Consider the following 15351-nt stretch of genomic DNA (forward strand, 5'->3'; position numbering starts at 1 on the left):
GTTTAGATAACATTCCAGTCTGTTTAGATAACATTCCTCTAGTCTGGGTACCAGTCTGTTTAGATAACATTCCTCTAGTCTGGGTACCAGTCTGTTTAGATAACATTCCTCTAGTCTGGGTACCAGTCTGTTTAGATAACATTCCACTCCTCCAGTCTGTTTAGATAACATTCCTCTAGTCTGGGTACCAGTCTGTTTAGATAACATTCCTCTAGTCTGTTTAGATACCAGTCTGTTTAGATAACATTCCTCTAGTCTGGGTACCAGTCTGTTTAGATAACATTCCTCTAGTCTGTTTAGATAACATTCCTCTAGTCTGGGATACCAGTCTGTTTAGATAACATTCCTCTAGTCTGGGTACCAGTCTGTTTAGATAACATTCCTCTAGTCTGTTTGTTTAGATAACATTCCTCTAGTCTGTTCTGTTTAGATAACATTCCTCTAGCCTGGTACCAGTCTGTTTAGATAACATTCCTCTAGTCTGTTTAGATAACATTCCTCTAGTCTGGGTACCAGTCTGTTTAGATAACATTCTGTTTAGATAGCCTGGGTAACATTCCTCTGTTTAGATAACATTCCTCTAGTCTGGGTACCAGTCTGTTTAGATAACATTCCTCTAGTCTGGGTACCAGTCTGTTTAGATAACATTCCTCTAGTCTGGGATAACCCTCTAGTCTGTTTAGATAACATTCCTCTAGTCTGTTTAGATAACATTCCTCTAGTCTGTTCTGTTTAGATAACATTCCTCTAGTCTGGGTACCAGTCTGTTTAGATAACATTCCTCTAGTCTGGGTACCAGTCTGTTTAGATAACATTCCTCTAGTCTGGGTACCAGTCTGTTTAGATAACATTCCTCTAGTCTGGGTACCAGTCTGTTTAGATAACATTCCTCTAGTCTGGGTACCAGTCTGTTTAGATAACATTCCTCTAGTCTGTTTAGATAACATTCCAGTCTGTTTAGATAACATTCCTCTAGTCTGGGTACCAGTCTGTTTAGATAACATTCCTCTAGTCTGGGATAACAGTCTGTTTAGATAACATTACCTCTAGTCTGTTTGATAACATTCCTCTAGTCTGGGTACCAGTCTGTTTTGTTTAGATAACATTCCTCTAGTCTGGGTACCAGTCTGTTTAGATAACATTCCTCTAGTCTGTTTAGATAACATTCCTCTAGTCTGTTTAGTAACATTCAGTCTGTTTAGATAACATTCCTCTAGTCTGTTTAGATAACCAGTCTGTTTAGATAACATTCCTCTAGTCTGGGTACCAGTCTGTTTAGATAACATTCCTCTAGTCTGGGTACCAGTCTGTTTAGATAACATTCCTCTAGTCTGGGTTCTGATAGATAACATTCCTCTAGTCTGGGTAGTCTGTTTAGATAACATTCCTCTAGCCTGGGTACCAGTCTGTTTAGATAACATTCCTCTAGCCTGGGTACCAGTCTGTTTAGATAACATTCCTCTGTTTAGTCTGGGTACCAGTCTGTTTAGATAACATTCCTCTAGTCTGGGTACCAGTCTGTTTAGATAACATTCCTCTAGTCTGGGTACCAGTCTGTTTAGATAACATTCCTCTAGTCTAGGGGTACCAGTCTGTTTAGATAACATTCCTCTAGTCTGGGTACCAGTCTGTTTAGATAACATTCCTCTAGCCTGGGTACCAGTCTGTTTAGATAACATTCCTCTAGTCTGGGTACCAGTCTGTTTAGATAACATTCCTCTAGTCTCTGTTTAGATAACATTCAGTCTGTTTAGATAACATTCCTCTAGTCTGGGTACCAGTCTGTTTAGATAACATTCATCTAGTCATGGGTAACATTCCAGTCTGTTTAGATAACATTCCTCTAGCCTGGGTACCAGTCTGTTTAGATAACATTCCTCTAGTCTGGGTACCAGTCTGTTTAGATAACATTCCTCTAGTCTGTTTAGATAACATTCCTCTAGTCTGGGTACCAGTCTGTTTAGATAACATTCCTCTAGTCTGGGTACCAGTCTGTTTAGATAACATTCCTCTAGTCTGGGTACCAGTCTGTTTAGATAACATTCCTCTAGTCTGTTTAGATAACATTCCTCTAGTCTGTTTAGATAACATTCCTCTAGTCTGTTTAGATAACATTCCTCTAGTCTGTTTAGATAACATTCCTCTAGTCTGTTTAGATAACATTCCTCTAGTCTGGGTACCAGTCTGTTTAGATAACATTCCTCTAGTCTGGGTACCAGTCTGTTTAGATAACATTCCTCTAGTCTGGGTACCAGTCTGTTTAGATAACATTCCACTAGTCTGTTTAGATAACATTCCTCTAGTCTGGCTACCAGTCTAGGATTATCTACTTCCTATCCAGATCTTCTCTTTTATTATCTATTATCTAAGTTGTCTACTTCCTATCCAGATCTTGTATTTTATTATCTATGATATAAGTTGTCTACTTCCTATCCAGATCTTGTATTTTATTATCTATTATCTAAGTTGCCTACTTCCTATCCAGATCTGGTATTTTATTATCTATTATCTAAGTTGTCTACTTCCTATCCAGATCTTGTATTTTATTATCTATGATCTAAGTTGTCTACTTCCTATCCAGATCTTGTATTTTATTATCTATGATCTAAGTTGTCTACTTCCTATCCAGATCTTGTATTTTATTATCTATGATCTAAGTTGTCTACTTCCTATCCAGATCCAGAGGGTCTGATGCAGTCACTAGAGGAGCTGGATTACCTCACGGCATTGGACGACGATGGGAACCTATCAGAGATCGGGATCATAATCTCTGAGTTGCCATTGGACGCTCAGATGGCCAAGGCTCTGCTGGCGTCCTGTGAGTTTGATTGTGTGAACGAGGTGGTGACCATCGCAGCTATGCTATCAGGTATGTAGTTTACACTCCTACAACCTTTGGCCCATTTTATTTGATTTGATTCACTCAGGGTGGGTTGTACCAACATGAATGACCTCTTAAACTGGGTTTAATCAAGGTTTATCTAGTAATGTTTTGATTCTATTTGATTCTATTTGATTCACTCAGGGTGGGTTGCACCAACATGAATGAACTCTTAAACTGTGTTTAATCAAGGTTTATCTAGAAATGTTTTTGCACTGAACCTTTAACTTAGAACTCAAACCAAGATCAAATGTAATCTTGTTGCTCCATTGTTTTAAAAACTATTTTAAATTCAGTTTTGGGATTAAATCTAAACTGACACTGTTTAAATGCATAAAATATCAGTGTGTGTCTAAGTCATTTGCATGTCCTTTATTTTCTTTGTGATTAACAATTTTATCTCCTGTGGTTTATCATGTTCGTTAAACTCAACTATCCAGTTAAATCATTTGACAGATAAGTGCAATTAATTTCATCCTTAGCCTGAAGTGAAAAGTAACTTTGCTAGCTAGCTAGCAATGACCAGTGCTGGTTTGTCTCCATAGAACTACAACATATTGCTATGGTGAATCCATTAGGACACATATCACTTATCATAGTTTGGTGATTTAACCTTAGATGAACTAATCCAGTCTTAAAATGAAGTGGTGCAACACATCTCTGATGAATTATACATGTAGATTTACAAAGTCTAGATTAGGTCTAATCTAAGATTGATTTAAACCATGTTGGTGGGGTTAAACCCTCACACTTATGTTTACATCCATAACACCTTTATAACCACTACTGAAGATATTAGAATATCCATCATTAGCAGTCTTAACCATTATGGACAACTACATCGGGCATCTCTGACCTTTTGAATGCATAATCTGCCAGACAGTATAATCTGCCAGACAGTATAATCTGCCATATATTGAATAGCTGAACATCACATTTGCACCTAATAAAATAGTGATTACTTGGAGAGAGAGAGAGAGAAAATAAAAGTTACCTCTGCAGTATCCTGGTCTGTTATGAGCTCAGCCTGGTGAGTGGAGGGGATCTGTAGGTCGGAATGATCCCGACTGTGGAAGAGTTTCTCTGCATCAGTGGAGCCAATGCTGGTCAACAACAATAAATTTATCAGCTGGAGTAAAATCAGCATCGTGGTTTGTTGCGGTGTGTCTTGACACGGGTCAGTTTGACGAGGGAGAGAGATAATGACCCACTGAAGAGCGAATCATGTCCTCAACCAAAATGTAAAGGCTGTTTTCCAAAGTTACGCCCTTTAAAACGTGACACACTTTGAAGTTTTACAGAGTATCGACACTTCAATAAAGTAGACCTATAGAGAGATGGCCTATGGCTCGCAATACGCACTCAGCTGCGAAAGGTAAACAAACGCCTCTAAAGCGGCTGCTAAATTAAAATGTCGGCCAAATGTGTGACTAACGCTTCCCTGGTTACTAATGGATACCGAGCGGTCTTAACCGTTGGCTTTTCATCCCCGACAGTAAAGGGCAGGAAAACAGCCACGCGACTCCCGCCCAGGAACACACCTGTTTGGAACGCATGGCGCGCGTCTCTCCCCCTCAGCTGGATTTATTCCGAAAAAAACCCCATAAATAAACATCAATAAATCACCATTTCAACATATTGTTATAGCTGTGCACTAATTGTTCACTATTACATTTTTTATAATTAAATTCATCATGTTCAATTCTCAAAGTATGCTCATTTAAAAAACATATTTATTTATTTAACAAGGCAAGTCAGAAGAAATGATTATATACAATGAGGGCCTACCTGGGAACAGTGGAGTTAACTGCCTTATTCAGGGGCAGAAGGACAGATTTTTACCTTGTCAGCTCGGGGATTCGACACTAACCACTAGGCTACCTGCCTAGTGTGGCACAATAAAATAATTGTCTCAATGTTTTTACCATCAAAACAATACTTCTATCAGCTCAGTGTATTCACAAGTTTATAAGAGCATGATTTGATACATTCAGTGTCAACAAATAGGCATAAATCATTACAATATCTCTGTGGTGCAGGTGCACAACAACACATGACAATATAATACATTTACAGATGGTTATCCGCGATCAAAATAGCACATAAAACCCCACAAATAATAGCAAATACTTCACAGGGATAAATCAAACACAAAGAATGCAATACCACAATCCTTTTTCAAAGAGACTGAATGAGAACGTGATGGGGGACGGATCAAGTTTTTCGGGTTGGTTTGCGGTCCGTCTCGTCAAGTCTGTCACTGTAGAGCCTTTGCTATCCCTGCGGCTAGGTGCTCAGCTGTAGGTTTGTCTGCTGAGCAGCTGACCGAGAGCCCCTCGGCAGTCATGGCATCTGCTGTGGTGGGTCCTATGGCCGCAAACTGGAAGACCAAACAGCACAACATTTTAAAGTTCAATTGTATTGGCAGTATCACAAGCTCAATGAAGATATCCACAGTCACTTAAAAGTTACATCGGAAAAACGTTCTCACCTTTATCTGCACAAGTTGTTCACCTGACAGTCTCCTCACCGTTTCCAAACAGAACCTGACTCCCGACGGGCTGAAGAAGGCAATGCTGTCTGGAACACCCTGCGTGTGGGCGGAGCCCAAACCATGATGATTAGTGTATGAATGTTTCTGATCGATAACATCACCACAACGGGCGATGGGGCGGCAGGGTAGCCTAGTGGTTAGAGTGTAGAGGTGGCAGGGTAGCCTAGTGGTTAGAGTGTAGAGGTGGCAGGGTAGCCTAGTGGTTAGAGTGTAGAGGTGGCAGGGTAGTCTAGTGGTTAGAGTGTAGAGGTGGCAGGGTAGCCTAGTGGTTAGAGTGTAGAGGTGGCAGGGTAGCCTAGTGGTTAGAGTGTAGAGGCGGCAGGGTAGCCCTAGTGGTTAGAGTGTAGAGGTGGCAGGTAGCCCAGTGGTTAGAGTGTAGAGGTGGCAGGGTAGTCTAGTGGTTAGAGTGTAGAGGTGGCAGGGTAGCCTAGTGGTTAGAGTGTAGAGGCGGCAGGGTAGCCTAGTGGTTAGAGTGTAGAGGCGGCAGGGTAGCCTAGTGGTTAGAGAGGTGGCAGGGTAGGTTAGAGGTGGCAGGGTAGCCTAGTGGTTAGAGTGTAGAGGCGGCAGGGTAGCCTAGTGGTTAGAGTGTAGAGGCGGCAGGGTAGCCTAGTGGTTAGAGTGTAGAGGTGGCGGAGCCCAAACCATGACGATTAGTGTATGAATGTTTCTGATCGATAACATCACCACAACGGGCGATGGGGCGGCAGGGTAGCCTAGTGGTTAGAGCGTTGGACTAGTAACCGGGAAGGTTGCAAGTTCAAACCCCCGAGCTGACAAGGTACAAATCTGTCGTTCTGCCCCCTGAACAAGGCAGTTAACCCCACTGTTCCTAGGCCGTCATTGAAAATAAGAATTTGTTCTTAACTGACTTGCCTCGTTAAATAAAGGTAAAATAAATCAAATAAACAACGTGGATATATGGGATAGTGTGTTTTGAGGGGAAAGTCCGGGATTTAGTTGATGCTTCCTGTACCTGCTCTGTAAAATGGTTCTTCAGGTTCTTCTCCAGGTCTGGATGTTGAGCTGTCTGATAAACCATCAGTGTGTCTAGAGGAACTCCTTAAAAACAAAAAACGTGAAACGAATGTCACCTAATGGTATTAGATACTACCTAGTAGATAGCACAGAGTATTCATGAGTATTAAAAAAATAGGAGTTATAATAGAGGGAACTTACCGTTTTCCCTCAAAGCAGTAGGTAAAACTTCTCTTTTAATGGAACCACAGGGGAAAAGAAGAGGTAATATATTGGCATCCTCTCCTATATCAGAAGGTAGGTCTAGTTAGAGAAGAGTTCATATATTGGCATCCTCTCCTATATCAGAAGGTAGGTCTAGTTAGAGAAGTGGTAATATATTGGCATCCTCTCCTATATCAAGCCAGAAGGTAGGTCTAGTTAGAGAAGTGGTAATATATTGGCATCCTCTCCTATATCAAGCCAGAAGGTAGGTCTAGTTAGAGAAGAGGTAATATATTGGCATCCTCTCCTATATCAAGCCAGAAGGTAGGTCTAGTTAGAGAAGAGGTAATATATTGGCATCCTCTCCTATATCAAGCCAGAATGTAGGTCTAGTTAGCTAGCTCAATATAAAACACAACATGCAACATTTTCAAAGATTTTGCTGAGTTACAGTTCATATAACAAAAACAGTTCATATTAAATACATTCATTTATGGATTTCACATGACTGGGAATACAGATATACATCTGATGGTCACAGATACCTTAAAAAAAAGAGGTAGTGGATCAGAAAACCAGTCAGTATCTGGTGTCGACCATCGTTTGCCTCATGCGGCGCGACACATCTCCTTCACATTGAGTTGATCAGGCTGTAGATTGTGGCCTGTGGAATGTTGTTGTTCCACTCCTCTTCAATGGCTGTGCGAAGTTGCTGGATATTTGTGGGAACTGGAACCACGACGTCGTACACAACGATCCAGAGCATCCCAAACATGCTCAATAGGTGGATATTTGTGGGAACTGGAACCACGGCGTCGTACACAACGATCCAGAGCTTCCCAAACATGCTCAATGGGTGTCATGTGTCGTAGCAGAATCAGAATTCTTTAGGTAACATTCATAAATAAAATGTTTTATTAATTTTATTGCATTCTTATGTGAGATATTTGTCATTAGAATGTCTTCTTTTGGATAATACTGTTGGCCGGTTGCAGTTCTCTGTTCTCTGTCAGGGTTCAGTTACTTGGGCCACAGAGAGGGGAGAGGTCAAGCTTGTCTTCATATGTAAACATATCTTTTAAACCATGTGAAGGGATGATTGAGGGGGAACCAATTATCTCTTGGCTCCACAATGTCTGTGTGCCAGTCACTGTGTCTCTGTGATCTTGTCCAGGAGGGGTGTATTTGATATATGCTAGTGGATGAGGTAATGTCTTGGTACTATGTTGTACCAAGAACGAGGAGTAGAACCTCGTTTTAGGAGAGCAAACTGAACGATAATTTATAGCTTATGCTGTCTGGCTATGGGACACTCCTCTCTCAAGTAAAGTCTTCCTTTGTAATGTTCCTAAGATCTGTTATTCGTCATGTGAGTTGAGATGTGTGTGTCTTGGCTATAAATGATACTAAGAACTGTTTTGTAAGGACACTCTCAGAGAATTCATTTATAGACGCTGAATTGATCTGAGAGTCACAGGGTTGTGATGGAGCTCATATAATTAAAGATGGACTTTATGATAACTCTGACTTGTGTGTGTGGTTTGCTCTCATGATTTGGTAAATAGAGGACATTTCCACTACACATGTCTGGTGAGTGTGCAGATCATGGAAGAACTGGGACATTTTCAGCTTCCAGGAATTGTGTCCAGATCCTTGCGACATGGGGCCGAGCATTATCATGATGAAACATGAGGTGATGGCGGCGGATGAGTGGCACGACAATGAGCCTCAGGATCTCTGTGCATTCAAATTGACATAGATAAAATTCAATTGTGTTCGTTGTCCGTAGCTTATGCCTGCCCATACTGTCACCCGAACGCCACCATGGGGCAACTCTGTTCACAACGTTGACATCAGCAAACTGCTCGCTCACACAACGCTGTCTGTCATCTGCCCGCTACAGGTGAAACCAGGGATTCATCCGTGAAGAGATCCCTTCTCCAGCGAGGCCAGTGGCTATCGAATGTGGGCATTTTCCCACTGAAGTCGATTACGACGCCAAACTCCAGTCAGGTCAAGACCCTGGTGAGGACAACGAGCACGCAGATGAGCTTGTGAGGCCGGGTTGGATGTACTGCCAATGTAACGGATGTGAAACGGCTAGCTTAGTTAGCGGTGGTGCGCGCTAAATAGCGTTTCAATCAGTGACGTCACTTGCTCTGAGACCTTGAAGTAGTGGTTCCCCTTTGCTCTGCAAGGGCTGCGGCTTTTGTGGAGCGATGGGTAACGATGCTTCGTGGGTGACTGTTGTTGATGTGTGCAGAGGGTCCCTGGTTCGCGCCGGGTATGGGCGAGGGACGGTCTAAAGTTATACTGTTACACCAAATTCTCTGAAACAACACTGGAGGCGGCTTATGGTAGAGAAATTAACATTCAATTATCTGGCAACAGCTCTGGTGGACATTCCTGCAGTCAGCATGCCAATTGCACTCTCCCTCAAAAAACTTGAGACATCTGTGGTATTGTGCCGTGTGACAAAACTGGGTTATCGTGGCAACGGAGGAATCTTCACTAACGGGGATGTAAACAAATGTGTGCACAACATTTGAGAGAAATAAGCTTTTTTTGTGCATTTTGGAAAATGCCTAGGATTTTTTATTTCAACTTATGAAACGTAGGACGAACGCTTTACATGTTTTATATTTTAGTTCAGTGTAGTTGCGTTTAAAAAGGTAAAGGACTTTCGTACGTTCAAGGATGAGGCGCGAGAGAACGTCTGCAGTGCCAGTGTCCTCTCCCAGGGGAACCAGACCTAGGTTTTCCACTACGGAAGAAAAACAGACAACTGATTACTGAAATATAATACCAAACAGAAACCTACTTTTCATCTAATGACATTAATACATGTAGTAGTTTATGACATTAATACAGTAGTAGTTTATGGTATTAATACAGTAGTAGTTTATGGCATTAATACAGTAGTAGTTTATAGTATTAATACATGTAGTAGTTTATGGTATTAATACATTAGTAGTTTACTGACATTAATACAGTAGTACTTTACAGTATTAATACAGTAGTAGTTTATAGTATTAATACAGTAGTAGTTTATAGTATTAATACAGTAGTAGTTTATGGTATTAATACAGTAGTAGTTTATGGTATTAATACAGTAGTAGTTTGGGGTATTAATACAGTAGTAGTTTATGGTATTAATACAGTAGTAGTTTGTAGTTTATGGTATTAATACAGTAGTAGTTTATAGTATTAATACAGTAGTAGTTTATGGTATTAATACAGTAGTAGTTTATGGTATTAATACAGTAGTAGTTTAATACGACATTAATACAGTAGTACTTTACAGTATTAATACAGTAGTAGTTTATGGTATTAATACAGTAGTAGTTTATGGTATTAATACAGTAGTAGTTTATGGTATTAATACAGTAGTAGTTTATGGTATTAATACAGTAGTAGTTTATGGTATTAATACAGTAGTAGTTTGGGGTATTAATACAGTAGTAGTTTATGGTATTAATACAGTAGTAGTTTATAGTATTAATACAGTAGAGGTTTATGGTATTAATACATTAGTAGTTTGACATTAATACAGTAGAAGTTTATAGTATTAATACATTAGTAGTTTATGGCATTAATACAGTAGTAGTTTATGGTATTAATACATGTACATTAGTAGTTTATGGTATTAATACAGTAGTAGTTTATGGTATTAATACAGTAGTAGTTTATAGTATTAATACAGTAGTAGTTTATAGTATTAATACAGTAGTAGTTTATAGTATTAATACAGTAGTACTTTACAGTATTAATACAGTAGTAGTTTAATATTAATACAGTAGTAGTTTATAGTATTAATACAGTAGTAGTTTATAGTATTAATACAGTAGTAGTTTATGTATTAATACAGTAGTAGTTTATGTCATTAATACATTAGTAGTTTATGGTATTAATACAGTAGTAGTTTATGGTATTAATACAGTAGTAGTTTATAGTATTAATACAGTAGTAGTTTATGGCATTAATACAGTAGTAGTTTATGGTATTAATACAGTAGTAGTTTATGGTATTAATACAGTAGTAGTTTATGGTATTAATACAGTAGTAGTTTATGGCATTAATACAGTAGTAGTTTATGGTATTAATACAGTAGTAGTTTATGGTATTAATACAGTAGTAGTTTATGGTATTAATACAGTAGTAGTTTATAGTATTAATACAGTAGTAGTTTATAGTATTAATACAGTAGTAGTTTATGGTATTAATACAGTAGTAGTTTATAGTATTAATACAGTAGTAGTTTATAGTATTAATACAGTAGTAGTTTATGGTATTAATACAGTAGTAGTTTATGGCATTAATACAGTAGTAGTTTATGGTATTAATACAGTAGTAGTTTATGGTATTAATACAGTAGTAGTTTATGGTATTAATACAGTAGTAGTTTATGGCATTAATACAGTAGTAGTTTATGGTATTAATACAGTAGTAGTTTATGGTATTAATACAGTAGTAGTTTATGGTATTAATACAGTAGTAGTTTATGGTATTAATACATGTAGTAGTTTATGGTATTAACACATGTACAGTAGTAGTTTTATGGCATTAATACAGTAGTAGTTTATGGTATTAATACATGTAGTAGTAGTTTATGGTATTAATACATGTAGTAGTTTATGGTATTAATACAGTAGTTTAGTTTATGACATTAATACAGTAGTAGTTTATGGTATTAATACAGTAGTAGTTTATGGCATTAATACAGTAGTAGTTTATGGCATTAATACAGTAGTAGTTTATGGTATTAATACAGTAGTAGTTTATGGTATTAATACAGTAGTAGTTTATGGTATTAATACATTAGTAGTTTATGGTATTAATACAGTAGTAGTTTATGGTATTAATACAGTAGTAGTTTATGGTATTAATACAGTAGTAGTTTATGACATTAATACAGTAGTAGTTTATGACATTAATACAGTAGTAGTTTATGACATTAATACAGTAGTAGTTTATAGTATTAATACAGTAGTAGTTTATGGTATTAATACAGTAGTAGTTTATGGTATTAATACAGTAGTAGTTTATGGTATTAATACAGTAGTAGTTTATGGTATTAATACAGTAGTAGTTTATGGTATTAATACAGTAGTAGTTTATGGCATTAATACAGTAGTAGTTTATAGTATTAATGCAGTAGTAGTTTATGGCATTAATACAGTAGTAGTTTATAGTATTAATACAGTAGTAGTTTATAGTATTAATACAGTAGTAGTTTATAGTATTAATACAGTAGTAGTCACCCTAAACATTCTTATAAAGTGTTTTGGTGCAGATAACAGTTCAATACTGTCAAACTGTAACGTTTCAGCTAACAGAACAACCCTGTAGTTCCTTCCCAATAAAATCAGAGGTAAAACGGAAAAGTACAGATACAAAGAGAGTGTTGCACCTGCCACCTGCCCCCTATAAAAGACAGGCAACAAGACGTCAGTAAACTGTCACTTGTGGGGAAGTCATTTCCAGCTGACTGACGGCTAGTGGTAAACATGGTTGACACGTTCCTGTGACAGCCAGGTGCCTGCCACACACACTATATCTAGTACCATCTCATTAAAGGGCCACACACACTATATCTAGTACCATCTCATTAAAGGGCCACACACACTATATCTAGTACCATCTCATTAAAGGGCCACACACATTATATCTAGTACCATCTCATTAAAGGGCCACACACACTATATCTAGTACCATCTCATTAAAGGGCCACACACACTATATCTAGTACCATCTCATTAACACAGTATATCTAGTACCATCTCATTAAAGGGCCACACACACTATATCTAGTACCATCTCATTAAAGGGCCACACACACTATATCTAGTACCATCTCATTAAAGGGCCACACACACTATATCTAGTACCATCTCATTAAAGGGCCATATCTAGTACCATCTTATTAAAGGGCCACACACACTATATCTAGTACCATCTCATTAAAGGGCCACACACACTATATCTAGTACCATCTTATTAAAGGGCCACACACACTATATCTAGTACCATCTCATTAAAGGGCCACACACACTATATCTAGTACCATCTCATTAAAGGGCCACACACACTATATCTAGTACCATCTCATTAAAGGGCCACACACACTATATATAGTACCATCTCATTAAAGGGCCACACACACTATATCTAGTACCATCTCATTAAAGGGCCACACACACTATATATAGTACCATCTCATTAAAGGGCCACACACACTATATCTAGTACCATCTCATTAAAGGGCCACACACACTATATCTAGTACCATCTCATTAAAGGGCCACACACACTATATATAGTACCATCTCATTAAAGGGCCACACACACTATATCTAGTACCATCTCATTAACACACACTATATATAGTACCATCTCATTAAGCCACACACACTATATATAGTACCATCTCATTAAAGGGCCACACACACTATATCTAGTACCATCTCATTAAAGGGCCACACACACTATATCTAGTACCATCTCATTAAAGGGCCACACACACTATATCTAGTACCATCTCATTAAAGGGCCACACACACTATATCTAGTACCATCTCATTAAAGGGCCACACATACTATATCTAGTACCATCTCATTAAAGGGCCACACACACTATATCTAGTACCATCTCATTAAAGGGCCACACACACTATATCTAGTACCATCTCATTAAAGGGCCACACACACTATATCTAGTACCATCTCATTAGTAAGGGCCACACACACTATATCTAGTACCATCTCATTAAAGGGCCACACACACACTATATCTAGTACCATCTCATTAAAGGGCCACACACACTATATGTAGTACCATCTCATTAAAGGGCCACACACACTATATCTAGTACCATCTCATTAAAGGGCCACACACACTATATCTAGTACCATCTCATTAAAGGGCCACACACACTATATCTAGTACCATCTCATTAAAGGGCCACACACACTATATCTAGTACCATCTCATTAAAGGGCCACACACACTAGTATCTATTAATACCATCTCATTAAAGGGCCACACACACTATATCTAGTACCATCTCATTAAAGGGCCACACACACTATATCTAGTACCATCTCATTAAAGGGCCACACACACTATATCTAGTACCATCTCATTAAAGGGCCACACACATTCTATATCTAGTACCATCTAACATTCAAAGGGCCACACACACTATATCTAGTACCATCTCATTAAAGGGCCACACACACTATATCTAGTACCATCTCATTAAAGGGCCACACACACTATATCTAGTACCATCTCATTAAAGGGCCACACACTATATCTAGTACCATCTCATTAAAGGGCCACACACACTATATATAGTACCATCTCATTAAAGGGCCACACACTATATCTAGTACCATCTCATTAAAGGGCCACACACACTATATCTAGTACCATCTCATTAAAGGGCCACACACACTATATCTAGTACCATCTCATTAAAGGGCCACACACACTATATCTAGTACCATCTCATTAAAGGGCCACACACACTATATCTAGTACCATCTCATTAAAGGGCCACACACACTATATCTAGTACCATCTCATTAAAGGGCCACACACACTATATCTAGTACCATCTCATTAAAGGGCCACACACACTATATCTAGTACCATCTCATTAAAGGGCCACACACACTATATCTAGTACCATCTCATTAAAGGGCCACACACACTATATATAGTACCATCTCATTAAAGGGCCACACACACTATATCTAGTACCATCTCATTATCTCATTAAAGGGCCACACACACTATATCTAGTACCATCTCATTAAAGGGCCACACACACTATATCTAGTACCATCTCATTAAAGGGCCAACACATACTATATATAGTACCATCTCATTAAAGGGCCACACACACTATATCTAGTACCATCTCATTAAAGGGCCACACACACTATATCTAGTACCATCTCATTAAAGGGCCACACACACTATATCTAGTACCATCTCATTAAAGGCCCACTCTTGTGATATTTACAGCTTTTTTATTTATTACACTCAGTTGCCAGTTTATTAGGTACACCATCCCGTTCACAAACAAATTCTCTCCTATAGACAGTGAGTCACGTGGTCGTGGCTTGGCTATATGAAGGCAGGCAGACATTCAAAAAGACCTGATAGCTAGTAAAACACACCTTGAAACTCGACAAACATCAACAACGGATCGACCCACTGAGAGAGCAACTCAATACTTTGATTTTCAGTTACTGTTGGATTGAACGTTAGAATGGGCAAAACAAGTTGCCTAGGCTACCCTGGGGCTGCAGGGTAGTCTAGTGGTTAGAGCGTTGGGCTAGTAACCGGAAGGTTGCAAGTTCAAATCCCCGAGCTGACAAAGGTACAAATCTGTCGTTCTGCCCCTGAACAGGCAGTTAACCCCACTGTTCCTTTGTTCTTAACTGACTTGCCTGGTTAAATAAAAAAATATAAAAAAACATCTTTGAGCGTGTGGTCGGTCGTTGGTGACAGATGCGCCGGTTCTGGTATCTCAGAAACGGTCGCCCTCCTGGGCATTTCACGCACGACAGTGACTACGGGTTTACCGGCAACGGTGCAACAAACAAACAACATCCAGTCAGAGGCAGCCCTGTGGGTGAAAACAGCTTGTTGATGAGAGTTTCGGGAAGAGAATGGCCAGAACGGTACATGCTAACAGGTGGGCCTCAAACAGGCGAATAACGGCGC

At 38.9% G+C, this 15351-nt stretch overlaps 1 protein-coding gene across 3 annotated transcripts in view; it reads right to left on the reverse strand.

Annotated features, from left to right (window-relative positions):
* Positions 1–4596: 4596 nt before the first annotated feature.
* LOC115116336 (uroporphyrinogen-III synthase-like) overlaps positions 4597–15351 on the reverse strand; it is a 38088-nt gene continuing 27333 nt past the window's right edge. For all 3 annotated transcript variants that reach the window (XM_065007815.1, XM_065007814.1, XM_065007816.1), the window contains exons 6-10: positions 9304–9378; positions 6612–6695; positions 6409–6494; positions 5373–5471; positions 4597–5261 (exon numbers count right to left, since the gene is read on the reverse strand). In XM_065007815.1, the coding sequence (XP_064863887.1) occupies positions 5139–5261; positions 5373–5471; positions 6409–6494; positions 6612–6695; positions 9304–9378 (467 nt within the window). In that variant the 3' untranslated portion in view covers positions 4597–5138. The remainder of the gene's footprint in view (positions 5262–5372; positions 5472–6408; positions 6495–6611; positions 6696–9303; positions 9379–15351) is intronic.

The sequence above is a fragment of the Oncorhynchus nerka genome, linkage group LG23, assembly GCF_034236695.1.
Source record: "Oncorhynchus nerka isolate Pitt River linkage group LG23, Oner_Uvic_2.0, whole genome shotgun sequence".
NCBI lineage: Eukaryota > Metazoa > Chordata > Actinopteri > Salmoniformes > Salmonidae > Oncorhynchus > Oncorhynchus nerka.